The sequence below is a fragment of the Apodemus sylvaticus genome, chromosome 8 (assembly GCF_947179515.1).
Source record: "Apodemus sylvaticus chromosome 8, mApoSyl1.1, whole genome shotgun sequence".
Taxonomy (NCBI): domain Eukaryota; kingdom Metazoa; phylum Chordata; class Mammalia; order Rodentia; family Muridae; genus Apodemus; species Apodemus sylvaticus.
Genome location: NC_067479.1, coordinates 110,395,947 through 110,416,410, shown reverse-complemented (window position 1 = coordinate 110,416,410; position 20,464 = coordinate 110,395,947). Strand labels below are relative to the sequence as shown.

General features: G+C 42.5%; 1 protein-coding gene across 2 annotated transcripts in view; it reads right to left on the bottom strand.

The window, feature by feature from the left end:
* The window catches only part of Ptprg (protein tyrosine phosphatase receptor type G), a 680,693-nt gene that overhangs the window by 503,812 nt on the left and 156,417 nt on the right, over positions 1–20,464 (bottom strand). For both annotated transcript variants that reach the window (XM_052190336.1, XM_052190337.1), the window contains exon 2: positions 16,689–16,793. In XM_052190336.1, coding sequence (XP_052046296.1) covers positions 16,689–16,793 — 105 coding nt within the window. The remainder of the gene's footprint in view (positions 1–16,688; positions 16,794–20,464) is intronic.

Sequence of the window (20,464 nt, the reverse complement as noted above, 5' to 3'; positions counted from 1 at the left end):
TTGGTTCAGTATTTAAGAGCACTGGCTATTCTTCCAGATGACCCACATTCAATTACATGTAACCATTTAACAGTTCACAACCATCTGTGACTCCAGCTCTAGGTGATCTAGTGCCCTTTTCTGGCTACCCTGGGTACTAGGCACATATATGATACACAGACATTCATGCATGCAAGATATAATACATGTAAGATAAAAACAAGTAGGAATTCACTAACAAGTATAAGAATTACTCAGCTAAAATTCTACATAAAATCACCCAAATAAATCAATGTCCCTTTTTGAGTGTAAATCTCAAGTCATTGTCTATTGCAAATCCTTCACAAAGCCACTTCAGAATGAAATGTGGAAGAAAATATTCTATGAAATTAAGTAAACAATTATATTCACTTGCATGAAGGAAGAGGTGTAAGTCTACCCTGTAGTCTAGCATGTTCAGGAAATTAAGATTACATATGTGTCCAGTGTTTTGATTAAGACAGGGCACATCTTTGATTCTCTTTGTAAGCATGTATGAGGTACAGGTCTGTTGACTATAGTCCTGCTGAGGTAAGAGTGTCTAAAACTCCATTCATTCTTTCTGAAATTTCCACCTGAGACAGAATCATGCAGAGTGGAGCCATCAGATACCTGTTAACTGGACAGCTCCTGACTCTCCTCTGCAGTGTGACTACAACCAACAGTATCCCCACTTTTCAGTGCTGACAGAGCACAACTCAAGAGAACTCAAGAGAACTAAAATATGGTTTTCTATGATGTTGGAAACTGGTTCTAATGCTTTGTCTTAACTCATCTCCAAAAAGTCACCTTTCCAGATGCCGAGGGTCCCTGTTCTGGGCTGGCTTTGATTGCTAATAAAGAATTGTCATACACCCAATGGCTGGGCAGCAAAACTTTTACATTGTGCTGGCAAGGAAGCAAGGGAGAAGAACAAGAGAATCTTCATGACTCAGAAGCAGAGGGATCAGATTTAAGAGCTGCAAGAGAAAAATCATCCAGCAATGTAGGCAGAAAGGGAAAGTGGCCTTCGTAGGTGGGGAATGCCCAGAAGGTAGCAGTGCAGCAAAGATAAAATAATAAAGATAAAAAGATAAAAAGATTTAGGTGTTAAGCCAGGAATACTGGAAGGGAGTGTGTATGCTAGCCATGAGGAGGTTTACAAGTGTCTAGTCATTTAGCTAGTTAAGGAATATCAAAACTAGCTGGCGTGTGTGTGTGTGTGTGTGTGTGTGTGTGTGTGTGTGTGTGTGTGTTCCATTTGTGAATCCAGAGCTCTTGGGCTCTAGACCCACTAGAAGCCAAAGTAGATTAACTATTCACCACTACAATATTTGTTATAGCAAATGGCAGAAAGCCCTGAAAGTCTGCCCAACTAGCATTAAGAACCTTCTAGAATCACTCTATAAAAGTGTCAGGTCAGGAACTGGAGGGATAGCTCAGGGCTTAAGAGCAATTTCTGCTCTTGATGAGGACCTAGATTCAGGTCACAGTGACCCCAGTTCTAGAGGATCCCATACCACCTTTTTATGGCCTCCCTGGGTATCCATGTTCAAGTGCACATTCACACACACAAAATACACACACAAAACACACACTTACACTCACACATGCACACACAACAAAAATACATCTTTTTTAAATTTTAAAAAAAATCATGTTCCAGGTCAAGTTATCACAGGAAATATAACACCTAAGAAATCTACCACATTCTCCACTATTGTCACCTATTATTATTTCTGTGTGCATGTGTGTTATGTTCATGTTTGTGTGAGGTAAGTGTTGATCACCTTGCTCAACTGTTCCCACTTTTATTTTCTGAGACAGCGACTCTCTCTGATCCTGACGGCAACTGACTGAGCTAACACAGCTCGCCAGTGTCCAGGGAGCCTCATGCCTGTGTGCGCAGTACTGGGGTTGCAGAACCACGTGGTCACACACTCCTTTTACATGAGTCCTATTCCAGGAATCTACCCTCAGGTCCTCAAAGCTGGTGTTAGTGGACACTCTGAGCCATCTCCCCAGCCCTGTTACAAAGTAATGACTCTCAACTAAGGGTAATCCTGCCTCTGGAAATATCTGGAAACGCATCTGATTGTCCATTTGAGTCTGCACTGTTCTTCAGACTCAGAGCAAAGATCAGGGAGAGAGCCCCATCTCCATGTTTCTTCCTTATAACCCCTAAGCACATCTTTTCCCCTCTCGAAAATTTAAATCTCCAAAGGTGTTCCTGACCTCCTCACGGACCCTCTTTCTACAACCCAGCCATGCCAGATCTGACTGCTTGTTATGATGAACTGTGTTCTTCAAAGACTTCTTTCTCTCCTCTGATCATTTATGAGTGAGGATTCTGTTATTTCTGAGCTCAGCATGAAATACAGCCACCCCACACTCCATAGGAATCACTGCTCTCATGGGTTAGGTATTATATACAAGTCACATCTGTAAATTTAAAACTTGACATGTCTACTATATTTGTACATGCGTGTTTTCTGAAACATGCATTTTTTTAACATAGCAAAGTAACCACCATTCCAGCACTATGTTCTATTTCCTATAAGAGGAAGAAGAGGAAGAGACCTTGGGGGTTCTTGAGCATGGCTGCTCCTTCTGCTGAGTCAGAGTAGCTAAGGAGGGTCTCAGGAAGCACACTGTTAAAGACTGGAAGTTCCCAGTTGTCACAATCCACAAGACCCAGCACAGCTCCCTAAAGCTGCCAGGAAATCACTTACAGCATTAGATAGATGGTGACCCTGTCTATGAGAAACCATCTCCTGCCTCTATCCCAATCATATGCTTTTTTCCTATATCCTTCCCTCCCCAAAGGAATATTTAAGAGAACAGTAAACATGCATTTCTAAATCCTGAAGACACTTGATTATTTCTGATGTTGAGAAATAGACATTAGTGTCTGTATCTTAACATTTTCTTGTCTCCCTTGGCCAGAGATCCCCCCTCCCATAAAATACAACAAGACAAGCTGCTTTGCTGCTATCTGATACGTGGGACTTAGGGACAGACCTGCATTTAGCCCTTGCCAGAAAGTTCCTTCATTGAGAACTGGTCCTGGGATAGTCAGAGGGGCCTTAACTCAGCCTCGATGAAACTGTGTTTACTTAAGAAACTGTAGCCCAACACTGATACACCAATAAACCTATTTAAATCTACGAAATTAACAGTTACAATCACTGTAAAAGCTTCTCCGTATCTGAAATTAATTCCTGCATTAAAACATCCCCCTTCAAAAGGCATATATCACACCTGTAAGTTGTAGTGAGATAAATCTGGGACTGGTTGTAATAAATGTGAAGATTGTTGGGTTTTTAAATTAATAACTCTGTCTCTGTCAAATTCTAAGACCATAAACAGAAATTCCAATAAACATATATCCAAGACTACTATTTTACAGACAAAATCTAAAATCAATTAATATGATTCTTATTATTATATTTCCTGTCCTCCCGGTGCATAAATCTCTTTCCTTCTTCAATGCAATCTCAAAATACATCACATTATTCCCCTGACTTACATCTCAAGTCTTCCGTAGCGCACTGCCGTGCCTGTGTGAAGAGAGAACATGGGGTTCCCCATCCCTCGTACAACAGCCTAGCTTACTAAATAATTTGCCTGTCAGCCTATGAATAGAAAAGATACTTTAAATGCTTTTTATACAAAATGGAACAGAATCAACAAAGAGCAGAGCTCATTTGAAGCCAAATATAAGTAAATTATTTAAATAAAAATGTATGTGTTTGAGGAATTTCTCCATGAGGAAAAAGTTTAAATAATTTGGTGTCAGAATATCATCATGTACATGAAGAAATCAACAATAAATAAAGGTTAAAGATCACGATACAGCATTCATTCCCCTGAACACGGGCAACTTTCCAAACAGGGAAAGCCAGTTCTGCTGGCAACAGCCTTTAATCCTACTCAGCCAGCAAGACAGGAAGATTGCAAGTTCAAGACCAGTCTTGAAAACATAAAAGGGAGATTTGTCTAAAATCAAAAAGTAGAAAGAGGACTAGAGACACACCTCAGCAGGCTTGTTTGCCCATCACACACAGGACCCTAGCTAGGTTTAATCCCAACTTTAAAATAATAATGGCTTGACATTCCTTCCTAGTGCATATGTTTTGATAGCCAATGGTTATTTCATTGTTATTTTTAATTACACAACATTCCTGTGTATTTATCATGCTAAACAATGGATCTGGTAGGAACCTAACTTCCTTTTCAAAAAGCAGACCGGACTTCGACCATACTTCAACTGCTGATATCGCGAGGCTAGACTCATAAATCCCAGCAAACTTAATGCAAAAATCATCTTTGAAAATGAACTCTCTTCCAGTCTTTTCAGTCTCAGGGCTGAAATGTTTTTGTTTTTGTTTTTGGTTTTGGTTTTTGGTTTTTTTTTTTTTTTTTGAATAATTATAGGACTGAGAAAGAATCCAGAAGGGTAGGGGGAGCTAAAATAAGATTCCCATCCCTCTAGGGAGAGAAGTGTAGTTCCCACGGCCTTCACCATCAACAGCTTCTAGTCTTGAACTCTAGTCACCAGGAACATGGAGAGAAAGGCACACAAACAACACACAGTTGGACCCAGGAAGATGGAGAGGCAGGCGCTCAGTCAATCCACAATCAGAACCAGGAACACGCGGAGGTGGGAGCACAGTCAACACACAATTGGAACCAGAGTGACAACATTTGACAAGGGCCTAGCATTCCAACTGCAAGGAAATGCACACTTCTGGGTGGGCCTGACATCTATTCCTTTCTTTTCCTTATATAACTGCCATTGAGCCTCTGCAACTCCTGAAGCCATACCAAAACTTTAAGGAAGTGGCTCTGAAGATGAAGCCATCTGAGAGGCTGACAAGCACGGGGAAGGCACACCATGCAGCAGAGTAGGAACAGAGGGTTGCTCAAAAGTCCTCTGTGCTGCAAGACACTGCAAGATATAGTAAACTATCCTTACAGCTAAGCGACACATCTGTGGTTTTCTGAAAAGCTAAAACCTCCTAATTCATCCCCAAACAGTTTCAGATACTTACACGTGCTCCAGGAAAAAAGTTCTATGGGATTGGGAAGGTGGGGGAACCCAGGTGAGACTACCAGCCCTCCAGCTGCAGGGTACCACAATGACAGCAGGAAGCAAACCTTGACCAGCTCTTTCCTCACCTCAGGTGAGCTGTCCAATGGGCCTGAGTACAGGACTCCTTTTCACACCTAGTGGATGCCGAGAGAAAGGGCAATCATAGAGGAAAAGGATGTCATAAAACAGCTCATTAGGAAGTGGTGTAAGAACTAAAAGCCACAAGCCCTTCAGAAAGTGTCAAAATCACATGTCAAGAAGAGACCGCCAAGTAATTACCTAACAACAGTGATAAGAAAATACTTCCCATTATCACAGAAAGGTCCAAAAGCAGCTCCCCCACCCCCACAAAGTGGCCTGGTCACTTTTACCAGCGCTTAACAAAAAGGCTAGAAGAGATTCACATTTTGTTCTCCTTCTAAAATTTCCCAACGGCCAATCAATATACTGACTATACTAATGGCACTGCTAAAAGGAAAAACAGTGTCTGAATACTGGGACCTAGGAACCAGGGAAGAAAGAAGAGTCTGCGGGAGGGAAATAGGCCAGCGAGAATGAGAGCAGAGCTGCCAAAGGATGCCTTTGGGAGCAGGAGTTTCATGTAGACTTTGGGAACTTTTGTGTGCATATAAAAGAAAGGCTTCAAGGTAAGAATGTGAAGAGACATTCCTAAAGCTCAGGACGTCTGGATCTGCTGCTTTCCACACGTCATGGAAGATAACAAAATCAAGTGAGGCAAGCTAGCAACCCCTCATGCCCCCAAGACACTCCCCGCTCCCCCCCTCTCTGAAATCTATCAAGGGCTCAGTCAGTAAAGCACTTGCTGAGTTCTCTCACTCCTCAATGCCAGCACAAAAATGTGTGTGTGTGTGTGTGTGTTGGTTGGAAGAAGATGGCTGCCCTGGCTGACTTACCCAGGTCAAGGAGAATCCTGTATCACCAAAGAAAATGGTCCAGATCCCAATCATCGACACCCTGGGTTGTCCTCTGGTCTCCAGACGTGCACACACACCAAAGATTCACAGGGGCTGCTAGAGGCCTGGTGTGGACATGTAAATTACTGCAGGAGCCTGAGGCCATCCTTAAAGGTGGAAGAAACTCCAAGGCAGTTGGGGAGGCAGACTGGGACCAAGTGTGATCACGATGTTGAGCTATTTATTCATATGGCTGATTGAGGTCCACACTGAGCCATAGTTTGTGATTAGACCCTACACATTTCCCTGACTTTTAGCCCAGCTCCAGGCAATCCTGTACCCTATGACCTTTCCACCTTGTAGTAGTTTTGACAGCTGGCTGGATGACTATTTTAACTTCTCTGTGACGGCTAGTCTCCCTTCAGAGGAAGGTTGACTGTGCCAGTCTAGAACGGTAGTTAGACAATTGTTTAGATAAAACTATTCTGTTTATATGATTTTTTTTCTTTAAATCGACCAAATGTTTATAAAATCTTCAATGTACTTTAACAGGAAGTTCAACAGATCCAAACAGAGTAGTTCTGAGCAGTTCTGCCAGACAGGAAAGACCCCAGGAAATGCTGGCATCACCATGCTAAGATATGCTCCTACCAAAGACTCTGGGGCCAGATAGATCATTCCTTGTCATAAAAGTACCTGAGAAAGTGGCGGAGGCATGAAAGACCTATTGTGTCAAACCCAGAATTTCTCCCTGACTTAAAACCACTCAAGAAGGAGTGACATTATCAGATTAAGAACTAGTCATTTTTTGGATTAAAATAAAATCACCTTCAATGTTACACTCACTGAAGGCAGCATTTTATACTCCAGCGATGTTAGTCAGAGGAAAGCGAGAGTTCCTAAAAATACTAGACAGTGTTTCTCAAGAAGGCAACCTCAGGATTGGAGAGGTGGATCAGCATGTAAAGGTGCTTGCTGCCATGCCTGGGGATCTAAATTCAACCCCAGGAGCCACAGGGTAAAAATAGAGCATTGACTCCAGGCCTTCGTTTGTGTTTGCTCATTCCCCCACAACCCCTGTGTGTGTGTGTGTGTGTGTGTGTGTGTGTGTGTGTGTGTGTGTGTGTGTGTGTCTGTCTGTCTGTGTGCCAGTGTGTGTAAGCAATTTTGTGAGTATGAATGTGAAAACAATTGCACTTTCTTAGATAAAAACCACAAAGCCAGCAAGATCAAAGGCTGGGTGTGAAGCTGGGTATGGTAGTGCACACTAGTTATCCAAATACTCTTAAAGCAGAGAGATCAGGAGTTCAAGGCCAACCCGGTCTACAAGAGAAAAGACAGATCCTAAGGGGTGTCAGATATGAACAGTGCTCACACATGGACATCTGGAATGGAGTCACCCGGACTACTAAGCTGACGTAAAACGATAAAGAGTAAGATGAGGTTCTACCTTAGGCAGATAGCACTGCTGTATTTCTTAGCCTATTCCCCCAGATCTCAGTGGCCTCTGAAGAAATGAGCTCTGGTGAAAGAGATAGCTGGTATGCTTTAAGGACATGGAAGATGAGAAAGAAGGAGCAGGACTTACTGCAGTCAACCTCAAATGAGCTCAGGCAGCACCCTAACCACAACCTCGTAACCCATTCTGCTTTTTGAATTGAAGCAAACCAAGAGAAAAGTCAGTCTTGAGGCAAACAGTAGATATTTAGTCCAGAGCAGCCTGAACTTTCCTAATGCAGTGAAACCAAGATACCTTACTGACTGTGCTACCATGACCACTTCTCCAGGAAAGGTGACAAGATAAGGAAAGGGAGTCGAAATCTGCTTAATAACCTCCACAAGCAAAGGCCAAGAGAGCAGGACTCAGGACGGTATGAGCCAAGAATACGTTGTCAACGAAGAAGCTCTAAACCATGCCTAACTATCAACTCTCATCAGACAGTGGGTTTATAAGCTGAGCTGGGAACAAACAAGTGTATTGTTAGGTAAGAAAGGCAAACCTGCAGCATTCAAGCAAATCTCACAGCACATGTGAATCCCTGCTGTGTGGTTATTAGGTGCACACTGGGCTGCGTGGACTTTCCTTTTGAATGATTAATCAAATCTTCCCACTCACCCACAACCCCTGCCCCTGCCCCTCAAGAAGCCAGTTTCAAAGGCAGAAATACCATCCTTACACATTTATAACTAGGATAAAAGATGTATAACTTTGATCAATCACAGATATGAAAAGTATATACTTCTACACAACCCTGTGCCTTGTGCAGGCCTACTGAATTTATGGGCTAATGAATATAAGGATTTATGTCAAAGTAAATATTGACCTTAGCTCTGCCCCGGTCAATATTTACTGCTTTACTCAATAAACCCTGATGTTCATTTTCAAGCCAAGTCAATATCAGTTCATTAATTTCCGCATGGTTCATATCAGCATTTTATAAAATGTTTCACCTAAAAAATTAGGATACAGACAGTTAAAGAGACCAAAGTGGTGATGCTTCCCTTATGGCTGCATTTATTCCCAGGGCTCTCCCTCCTTACTTTGTACCCTCAACTGTTACTACTGCACGAATTTAATACAAGTCAGCAATCTATCCTAGACATGATCTTCTTTTAACATATGAATATACTGGCATAAGAAATTTTCAAAACATTTGCACAGAGACAATCTCATTCATTTCTCAACAAGAACATGTGCAGTCTCCAGTTCTCAGTCTATTTCACAATGGGACTGTATTATCTAGATCACAGCAATACATACTGTGGTTTAACCTACTGCATTTTGGTGGCTACTTGGAAGCATTTCAGCAAGAGCTCCTACTGAAGGTCATGGAGACTGTCTCAAGAAGAATCACCTTGGAAACATGCAGGCTCCTAAAACCAGTTGCAGGGATGAAAAAATGACAATATTCAACATTCCACTAAGTGAGGCAGCACTGTGCTTGCTGCCACGCTGACTATGTAAGTTATATCCACAGAGCCCGGAGTCTTCTGACCTATACACAAATACACACACACACACACAATCTTAGGAATAATTTACTATTTCATATTCTAAAGATGTTCCCCAAAGTCCACCAAAATACTTCATCAAAACTGGGAGCTTCAGAGTTAATTTAAAAGTGAAATCTGGACTGACTTATGGCCATTATTAAAGATACTATCCATCATAGAACCAAATGAAATTTTCATCAATGATAACACTTGACACCAGGGCAGTGCTGGAAAAATGGTTTATCCTCCTAGGAGTTCCTCATGAGCACAGTTATCTTCACTTCTGATGCTCGACCCTAAGAACTTTTACAGAGCCATCTCTGAAGATATGATACCAAGAAATATTAGAGTAAAGGGGTTGTTTTTGTCTGTTTGCTTGCTTGTGTTAAGAAAAAAGAACTCAAGCCGGGCAGTGGTGGCGCACGCCTTTAATCCCAGCACTTGGGAGGCAGAGGCAGGCAGATTTCTGAGTTTGAGGCCACCCTGGTCTACAGAGTGAGTTCCAGGATAGCCGGGGCTATACAGAGAAACCCAGTCTCAAAAAACAAAAACAAAAACAAAAAAATAGAAAAAAGAAAATATAACTCAAAAGCAAGAGAAAAAAGAGAAAAATATGAGTTAAAAACAAATCTTCTTTTAAACAATCAAAGAGGAAAAGCCAAGTTTGGCCAAGTGTTTAGAGACCCGGAGCATCCAGCACCAGATTTGCCTTTAAATAAGAAGCCAGTGAATGCTGGACCTTGTGCGTTCTTGCTCACTCTATCTTGTAGCCAAAGACTAAACAAAAAGAAAGCACATAAGAAGACACAGTGTCACCTACAGGTTATTTCCTACCTTGGGGGCCCTCTTACCCTAAAACATTTATTTGACAACACAAAACTAATTGCAGGTGATGGCCGTGCACACCATTGATCCCAACACTCAAAAGGCAGAGGCCAGCAGAGAGCAGAATTAGGGCTATAAAATGAGAAACCTCAACCCGTCCCAACCCAAAAAACAAAACAACAAAACAAAACAAACAAGAACACCGAAATAAAAGGATTACTCACAGTTTGGACTCAATGAAATAAAAATGTAAAAACCACTAGAAATATGGAAAAAAAATGACACACCTTGATAAGATTAAATCCAAGTTTTTTTAAAAATCATTATAATCAACCCATCACTCTCCTTCAGATTTACTCATTTTAAATTAAATATGATGTCATCTTGAGCCTCTCCTGGCATCATCCTAGAGAATTCATTTTGCTTTCTGTCCCGAGTCCAAACAGTCATGGTTGTGTGGTGGCTTGAATAGGAATGCCCCTCATGTGCTCTTGTGTTTGAATGCTTGGCCCATAGGCAGTGGCACTATTAGGAGGTGTGGCCTTGTTGGAGTGGGTGTGGCCTTTTGGAGGAAGTGTGTCAGTGTGGAGGCGGGCTTTGAGGCCTCATATTTTCCTACTGCCTTCAGATGAAGATGCAGAACTCTCTCAGCTTTTTCTCCAGCACCACGTATGCCTGCATGCCACCAGGCTTCTAGCCATAAGCTAATCCTCTGAACTGTAAGCCAGCCCCAATATATGTTTTTCTCTACAAGAGTTGTTATGGTCATGGTGTCTCTTCACAGCAATGGAAATCCCAAGACTGACTCCTCAGGGATCTTTCCTTCTACTTCCCAAAGCCCCAGTGATAGGCCTCCTCAGTCTTTTCCCCACATTTGGAGTACAAGAAACATTCTCTGGGGTCTGTCATTAATAGCCCAACACCTGGCATTCAGTAAACAATTCAAAATGGAGCAGAAAAGAAAAACTGACTTAAAAGCAGCAACCAGATTAACAGGGCCGTGTAGAAAAGAAGTAAGTTCACTATCAATAAAGACGAGGACCCCAAGTGTTGGAGAGGTACATCAAGGCTGTGCTGGGAACCCTAGGCTGATTATATCCCTGCTCAGCTCTGGCATTGTTACAGCCAATCAAGAGCTATCTACTGCAAAGATAAAGTCTAGGGAAATTACTCCCTAAAGAGACTCTGTAGGAGGCCTCAGGAGAGCAGTAAATAATACAGCAATATTAACATTAAACCTCTACATTCTACAGTGCCTTCCATTCTTCCGATGACAAAAGCAGCCTTCTGTAGGCATGTGTATTTTGATTTACCCTGTACAGACATTCTTAAAAATAGGCATGGAAATGTAATTTTAAAGAAGTTAATTATATCCTCAGTTCACAAGGGAGCTCATTACTTAAAGGGCTCCAACGGCAAAGTCTTCTGTAAATCACCCACTCTTTTATCTGAATATCAGAGCCCGTTAGCGAGCACTGGAGCACTCAGGCTCTGATGCAGAGGCTATCATTTGTCTGCCCATCCATTTGTCCAGCTAAAAAAACGAACACTGAAGCCTGATCTGGAGACACATTGCTACAATCCCAGGAATTGGGACCCTGTCTCACAAAGAGGCATTGTATCTGCAAAATCAAATGAGGCACAGTACATGGCGGAGAGATAAAAGCTAAAAGCTATAATCTTTGTCCTCAAAAACTACACTTAACTAGGGGTGGGGGGAATAAACCAGATACCTACACTGAGAGACATGTGCATGTGGGGTAAGGTGCAATTAAAAGCCAAAAAGTATCACGTCTTCCGGTCCAAGGTAAAAACCCAAAATTCTGTGTGTGTGTGTGTGTGTGTGTGTGTGTGTGTGTGTGCACACGCACTTCACACTCAAACCTCACAGCCATCTGCAGGACAATCCTTCATTTCCATTTTACAAGTAGTTTAAAAAAGATCTTTGATATGCACTGGCCAAAAACACAGAAACAATCCTGTGTGACCTTCAATTTGCCCAAGGACACAACTCCCCACAGGGAATTTTGGCAATTGAATGCTTTGATTTTTGGATTCCGCTAAAGATGGGCACCACTCCCACCCCTACCCCAACTCACATAATTTCTTTATATGCAAAAGCAAGTATTAGAGATGCAGAGAATCCAGGGTCAAAGATTGCACAGTCAGGTTTCCTTCCAGTGTTTGAAAGAGAAGAGCAAATGCACATGGCTCTAGAAAGATACTCTACAGTTCTACTTGACTGCTTCCAGCTTTGTCTCTTATTTCTCCTTCCTGCAACCATGACCTATCCAACATATGGTATTTTCATGTAAAAAAAAAAAAAAAAAAAAAAAAAAAACCTACAGAAGTTCTGGACACACTCCAAAATGCATAAACTGTCATCACCTAAAGTTACAGAGAAATTTTTACACCTTCCTTGGGCTAAAACTACAGGAGACAAATTGTTTTAATATTTCTAATGAGATATTTGAGAGGACTGCATTTTTCCTTCTGGTGTAATCCTTCATGAACTTCCCCCATAAGAAAAAAAAAATCCAAAGATAAAAAGCATCCTGAAATGATAATCTTAGTCCCCACAAGTAGCATCTAGATCCAATGTCTCACTTTTGATGGATGAAGTCTTCATGTACTATAGAAACCTTGACCCTTTGCTACAGTAACCAAGTAAGAACCAGAGGAGGAGACCCATCTCTGAATGACACAATCAGAGTACTATGAGCTCTTCAACCATCGGTCCCGTGTGCCAAAGTTGAAGAAATTACGGAAGCCTATCAAAGGACAGCTTACACATTGAACATAGAGGTCTGTGTATGCCAACAACTCGTGGAAATCAAGTAACTATGGTGACCTAGGGTGAACACAGAAATGTGCACACTCTACTAGTGAAGTTCAGTAATGGCCCTGGCCTAAAAAGAAGCTAACCCCAGCTCAAAGCTCAGCCTCTGAAGTGACTGTGTGAGACAGCCTGGGAATAATGACATCAGTACTGTCTGTCAAACTTCACCCCACCAATGGGCTATGGTACCTAGCGATTCTTTCCTTGACTCATCCACAAACACAGCCCACCTCATTCACACTGTCTTCTCGAATCCCTTTGCCTAAAAGGAAGATGCAAAGGCCATCCAGAAGAAGAGGACCACAAGGAAAACCAAAGATGGCTTCCCACCCTGGGTAGCTCCGAAAGAGGCAAAGACAAGAAAGGCTCTGATCAGAGCCCAAGCTCTGTGAATGTGAGCAGAGCCTAAAGAAATTTTTTTCTGTGAAGGATCAGATAATATTTTCTCCATTTTCTGCCAAAAGTCCTTAGTTGGGAGGTTGGTGAGACAGCTCAGTGAGTCAAGCACTTACTGCATAAAACTGATGATCCTGGATTCCATGTATGGTGGAGGAAGAAAACTGACTCCCAAAGGTTGTCCTGTGACTACCACATACATTGAAGCACATGCAAGTGTACACATACATGCGCTTATCATACCCACACACAATAACCATGTCTTTATTATAAATTAACTAATTTACACACACACAACACACACACACAACACACACACATACACACACACATACTTTGAAGCTGTAGTGAAACACCAAAGAAAGCACACAAAGTAAGGAATGTGGCTGTATGACAACAGCCTGCAGCTTTTCCACCTCTGAACTTACTGACCCTTTCTATAAACTCCATTCAAAAGGCACCAAGGGCAAAGCGTGGGACCCTGTGTATATTACCTCAGTTATTAAGCCTTCGGAATGGCCTAGTGACTACCGGGAAGTGTGACAGCTCAAGGAGAGCTTCAGGAACTCCAACAAGGAGGAAAAGAGCAAGGAGTCAAGAACAGCCAAGTGCAGATGGTCCTTGATGACACAGGCTGCACTAATCAAGATGAACACTAGTCATCTCATGTCACACGCACAACACCCTAGGAAGGAAACTATCCCAGCATCTCAGAGGAAAAACTGAGGCTCCAAGCAATTAAAAAGTCCCTCCAAAATCAGACTCGGTGTCACCAACATTTGACGTAGGTCTATACATCTGTACAAGATTCATACTCTACACACTATATGCCCCCCCCCCAAGGGCCAAATGGCAATATCCTAGGAGGAACTAAGTAAATCACAGAATTAGAGCCGTGATGGTCAGATCTGGCCCATGAAACTGATCCTTCAGACCTGGCCTAATTTATCTTTGCTAAATTTAAAAATGCCTCACAACAATGAGCCTTGCTTCTGTCAAGCCTACATTTTAAGCAGCATTTATACCTCGAAGTATATCCCAGGAGTGAGAATCCCACAGTCTACTGTAGTTTTAAGGCACCAGGCCAAAGTGTGGAAAGTGATGCCAAGTCTCACTGTTTCCTGCCCTTCCTGTATCCATGGGCAAAGAGTGACAAACGTCTCTGATAATCCCCAAATCTTCTCAACAGGGAGGAGAACCAATCCTGAGCCACCTCCACAAAATAACAACTCTGACATCCTTGGAAAATGGTTTCAATACATATAGGATGTATATAGGATGAGGCGATCAGACTCAGATGCGTACAGACACTGTGTAAAAGTGAAAGATTCTACAGTCTAAACTCTAAACCCTAAAGGCATTGTGTGAGATCTGGGTGTTCACAACATACGAACTATAATATCCTGTCCAGACTTGGGGTCTACCCGAGACACTTTACTGTGTATTTGTAAAGATCTAACACTTGACAGTCTGCCCAACCCAAGAATGTCAGATGAGGTGCTCAGAGGACACATGATCTGTCGCCCTCCTCTGCTCCTCTTCCTTTCCCTACGTCTAGCGGGTGGCTTGAGAACTCCAAATGGGTCAGATCCATCAGAAGGTTCTTCATGGACCATCGTATCGGAACTGGGGAGTAGGGTTGGGGAGTGGGCGCTGATTTACCAAAGCAAGACTTGAGGGACTACAGCCTGTGAACACTAGCCAGCTAGCTACCTGTTCTTGCACAGCCTGTGAAGGAAGACTGCTCACGAACACTTCGAAATGCTCAGTTTCAAAGAAAAAACAAAGCTGGCCTGGAGAGATGGCTCAGTGGTTAAGAGCACTGACTGCTCTTCCCAGAGGTCCTGAGTTCCCAGCAACCATATGGTGGATCACAACCATCTATAATGGGATCCCATGACCACTTATGGTGTGTCTGAAGACAGTGACAGTGTATTCATACACATAAAATAAAATAAATCCTAAAACCCAAGAGAAAATATTTCCTTGTAACAGGACTCAAGTCCCAGGCCTCACCACACACCCTGGCTTTCCAGTATCATCTAGGGCCACTCTGATGCTGCACTGGCAAAAATGAGTGCTACAGCAAAGCTTCTTTTCTGGAAAAGGTCTCTAGATCTTTCCAGGTAAGTGTTAAGTGTGCCAATCCCTAAACATGAACTATCAGCCTTCAGTTGGAGGCAAAACCCAAACTCAAACACATATATGCTCTGCTACGCCACAAGAGAGGCCTGAGGCCCACCCGCGATGGCGAAGAGGATGAGGTCATCAACAGTGGCCGCATTCCATAGACGCCACCACTCACCTCTCTTTGGCCTTACTTAGTAATGGGAGAAGTTTGGCTTTTTCACAGCCATTTGCAACAATGCCCTATAACTTCCAATTTCCTGCCTAACTGCATTATAACTCTAAATTGATGAACTGTAAATAACAGGCCACTTTACGCCTCTTCAAGACTGATCCCGCAGCCAGAGAGTACACAATGATAAATTTTCTTTGCATGGCTTGGCGAGAAGCTATATGTCTATAATTTTGACCTCCATTTCCCAATTTACTTCATTTATCAGAAAATGGTGAGAGAAGGCTCTAATTGGATAATTCGAATCACAAAGGAGGAGGTGGGTGGAATTCTTCACCATCACTGTCTGTGAGCAGCCAAACAAAACAGATTTGGCCACTCTTCCCTGCAGGGCCAGGAGATTTATCAGCAGACAAAAGAATGCAAACCACCAACAGATAAGGGGTAATTAAAGATCAGGTCTATAAATTTTACACTGACATAAATTTAACAAGATTTGCAGGTGGAAATTTGGGATTGAAAAGGAAGCCCTGACTCTAAGAGTTGCAGTAATTCTATATGCAACAACACTGCATACTACATAGATTTATTATGAAGAGTAATACCCATGCCTCCGAGCTCTCTCAAACAAGGAATTTGAATTATTCAGTGCCTCAGTAATTTCAAAGTGGCCTGTCTTCTCCAAGTATTCCTCCTTAATTTGCTATGATCCGTTTTCCATAAATTTTGAGTTTTAACATCTCTTTTAAAAATAACAATCCACCTCGTGTATTTTTCTAGTTAGTTAGTTAGTGCCTAATCCAGAAAGGTCTCTAAAGGCAAGAAAGTTATTTCTAATGTAATATGCACCGAAACCATAACAATGTATTCTCACTTCACTGTCTCATAGGTGAAGAGTAAAACCAAGCTTGATATGGGGTCAACAATGGCAGTAAGGTCAACCAGTGAGACTTGGAAATGCATTCACATTTCTTGGGCGATGGCAGAGAGATCCCACTGGCTACCCAGTGCTTTATGATGCTTAGCTAGCCTTCAAGGACACCACAACTCCTAAAAGCAACACAACACTGGCTCTCAGAGTGTGACAAGTTTGGTCCAATGACTCATTAACAAGAAAACTTCAGGGACAAACTCATATTGGCTGCCATACGGAGTGTGGGTTTTCCAGATGGGGAAAGCAGGTAAACACCTTCAGGAAAAGCAGGCTTCAATATTTCAACTTTTAACAATGCAAACATTTCTTGAACAAACAGGAAACAGGACTCAGGGGAATCTTGATTCTCATTTTTTTAACCCTTCCAGGGCACTAACCAGCACAGCTGGACTCACCAGAGTACGCCCAGTATGGGTCTCCAGATGCCTTTCTCCTGCGGATCTGCACTGAGCTGCCCTGTCTGCTCTCCTGCAGGGTCCCCACGTAGCCTTCAGTCAATGCTGGAAGAGATGAAGAACACAGTGAGACCAGTCATCAGGACAAAGAAAGGATATCCAGACTCACACAGCAATGTAATTTACAGAACCACAGGCCATAGCGGGCTATCTAAATAGAACCTCCTTTTTGTTTTGTTGTGAGGTGGCTTGAGCCTATAATCCCAACACTTGGCTGAGGCAGGAAGATTGCTTCCTGTCCTAGGTGGCCGGGGTTACAGAGTAAGAGGCTGTTTCAAAAGAGAGAAAAAAAAAAAAAAAAAAAAAAAAAACACTATAGGAGCCAGGTGGTGGTGGCACACACCTTTAATCCCAGCACTTGGGAGGCAGAGGCAGGTGGATTTCTGAGTTCGAGACCAGCCTGGCCTACAGAGTGAATTCCAGGACAGCCAGGGCTACACAGAGAAACCTTGTCTCGAAAAAAAACAACCCCCCCAAAAAATAACAACAACAACAAAAAAAAAACCTATAGGAAACCCCAAAGCAAGGCATTAACACATTAATTATTCTTATTAGTAACATCTATGAGGGACAGTCTCCAGAGTCTTTCCAAAATGAGATGTAGAACTCTCAGCTCCTCCAGCACCATGCCTGCCTGGACCCTGCCATGCTTCTCACCTTGAAGATAATGGACTGAATCTCTGACCTATAAGCCAGCCTCAATTAAATGTTTTGTCTTTAAAAAAAAAATAACATCTATGAGGTTTTATATTTGGATTTAAGTTGAAGTTTGTTTGTTTGTTTATTTGTTTGGAGATATTTGTTTGCAACTGACCTTGTAGATTAGGCTAGCCTCAAAGCTCACATCCTCCCTGCTGGAATTACAGAAGTAGCCCCCAGTCAAACTTTTACTGGGTACTTGATATATATTATATTATTAGTCTACACAACACCAAGTATGGATACAAAGGTCTCAGTGATAAGAAATATTCTTTAAGAAATGAATATTCCACTTGCCTAAGGTCGGATCACCTTTAAAACCAAAATGTGTGCTTTGGATTCTAAGTACCCGAATAAATATGTATTGTAGAAGTAAAAAATCACCCAGGCGAATGTGCTCTTCCTTATTAACTGTTACAAGTGGGAGGAGGGGTGGGGTTTCAGGTCCAGGGACACTAAGGAGGCTTCAGTGCAATAAAAAGCACATGGGGAACTGAGAGCCACACAGATGCATCAAAACCAGGGCCTGTGACCCGGAAGCAATCACATGCACTAGAGCTTCCTCAGGGTGAACACCCATCTTCCACGCCCTTAGGCCCACAAATATTCCCTATGGTCCTGAAGACAGCAAAGTACAAAATCTTCCACCACCAATGCTCCAAAGGAAATGTTGCATGATGGCTACTCACTTCTGAAACCTCAAAAGGAATCCAATCCACCCAACAGAAGTCAAAGGATTCTCTACTGCTGTGGAGTTTCCATCTGCCCGCTCCAACATTCAAATCCCACCCCTCCAATCCTCTCCACCTGATGCAAAGTGCCTCTGGCGATGAGCCCACACCTGAATGCACAGATGTGTACAAAGACGAATATCACAGGTGCCCCAATCCCAAAACAATACACACCACGCACCTATATTAATATTCAAATGCACCCAAACAAAATCAAGTCTGCTTTCAGGAAGAAAAGAAAATGGTTAGAAGAAAGGTACATTTGCTTTGAAATGAGAATAGCAATGGGAACTACCCTATATTTTCTCTTCAGATTAGCCAGCATTGAGGGCACCAGGGCATTATCTGTGATGAGAATGTGTCAGCCAATGGGAAAAAAAAAATGCTTAAGACTTGCAACCAAGGCTGGAACACAGATGCTCCTAAGATGAGTCCTTAGAGGAAATATGAGCACAAGAAATTCCAAATGCAAATGGAAAACCTGCAATGTGTTTATTAATCCTAAATGACAAAGTAAAAAAAAAAAAATCTAAGTCGTTGCTCACTGTAACCAGCAAGGAGAGTGTGGCCACTCCCTGTCCCTCCCATCTGTAGATGAGACACGCAGAGCACTAGTGAGTCCACAGCTCTCACCCAGAGCAAAGGAAAGCAGTCCCCCTCCCCCTGCTCACTCACGTTCCCCTCCCCCAAACCACGCTGAACAATCAGTTCTTTTTCTGCGCATATGATACTTGAATGTACATGTGTCTACTGTGTTTCCTATAACTCTCCAAAGCCCTTCCTCTTTGTATCAGGACAGAGCATACAGCAGCCTCCTGACAATGTGAGCAATAATGCCAAGTCTACTTGGGGCTTGCAGTGTTAGCTCCGGGTCCTTGTCTGTAAAATAGAAGCCTTAGGGGACATTTCAGAAGGACATGCTGTGAGCAGAGCACCTAACTCAGGTCCAAGCCCAACAGACCAAATGATACGGGAATTCACTCTTAACTGACCTCTTGCTTGGATGCACAAGAACTTACAGGACTGGTTAGAATGTAATAAACTGGTGGACTGCCTCAGCTGTAGTCCACTAAGATGATTTTTTCGTTTGTTTGTTTGTATTTTTTGAGAGAAAAGGTCTCCTATAGCCCGGGAGGCCTCAATCTGCTGGTACCCCTGATGCCATGTCCCAGTTTGGGATTACAAGTGTGAACTTCAACACACCCAGCTTATTAGGTAATGGAGGATAAACTCTGTGCAGGGTAGGCAGGTGATCTGCTCCCTGAGCTCTAGTCTCTGGCCCATGCCCAGCTGATTTCTAGATCTCTCCCTTCTTATCTGTGAATGACGACATCTGAGGTCCCTGAGATGGATTCTCAGAACTTGTTCTGGGTGATTATTGGGTTCACAGCCCAATTTTTATTTTCTTTTGCTCCAGTAAACTCTACTAAATTTAAATTTGAACTGCTCTAGAGACGATTTCCCTCAGGGCCGTCAGAAGAGAGATTTGTTCCATGCACAGTCACTGTTTCAGCAGCAATCATAACCCATTCTATCCATTAATCTATTGTAGAATGACCAGCTACCCAGGCGCCTCTATCCCTGCCAACACTAGACTGGCCCTTTCTTTCCTTAAGCTGTTGAATTCCCAAACCCCAGCATCCAAAAAACCCTTGTGATGAAATCAAGCACAAGGGCATCAGGCAATCAGTCTCCTTTGCTAGGGTGCATGCTAGAAATAAGCCCTGAAGGTGCTGGGATATGGTCCCCCAAACAAAGGGTTAGGGGAGGATCAAGAAGGGAGTCAGCAGATGCTAGAATAACAACAGAACCTGGAGCCAGGCCAGGAGGCAAACCATATAGATCAATTCTTGTGATAACATTAAGCCCAGACCAGAGCCAACAAGAAGCCAGCCTGACCTGCATCTGTAGAAATGGAGAGTTACAATGAACTGATTAGACACAAAACTGTCTCCTGTCATTATGTAAACAGCTGTGTATAATGACTAGGATGGTATACTTTAAACCAGAAGTGGCACATCAGATATCCTGTATATCAGATATTTACATCACAATTCACAACGGTAGCAAAAGTATAGTCATGAAGAAGCAATGAAAAAAACTTTATAGTTGGGGGTCATCACAACATGAGGAACGTAATTAAAGGGTAGCAGCATTAGGAAGGTTAAGAACCACTACTGTAAATAGCCACGTCAACTTCTGATCATCAATTTATGTATCTACAAATGGTCTTTTGTTGTAAAAAAAGGTATGATTAACAACACATGGGTGAGTTTTTTTAAAAAA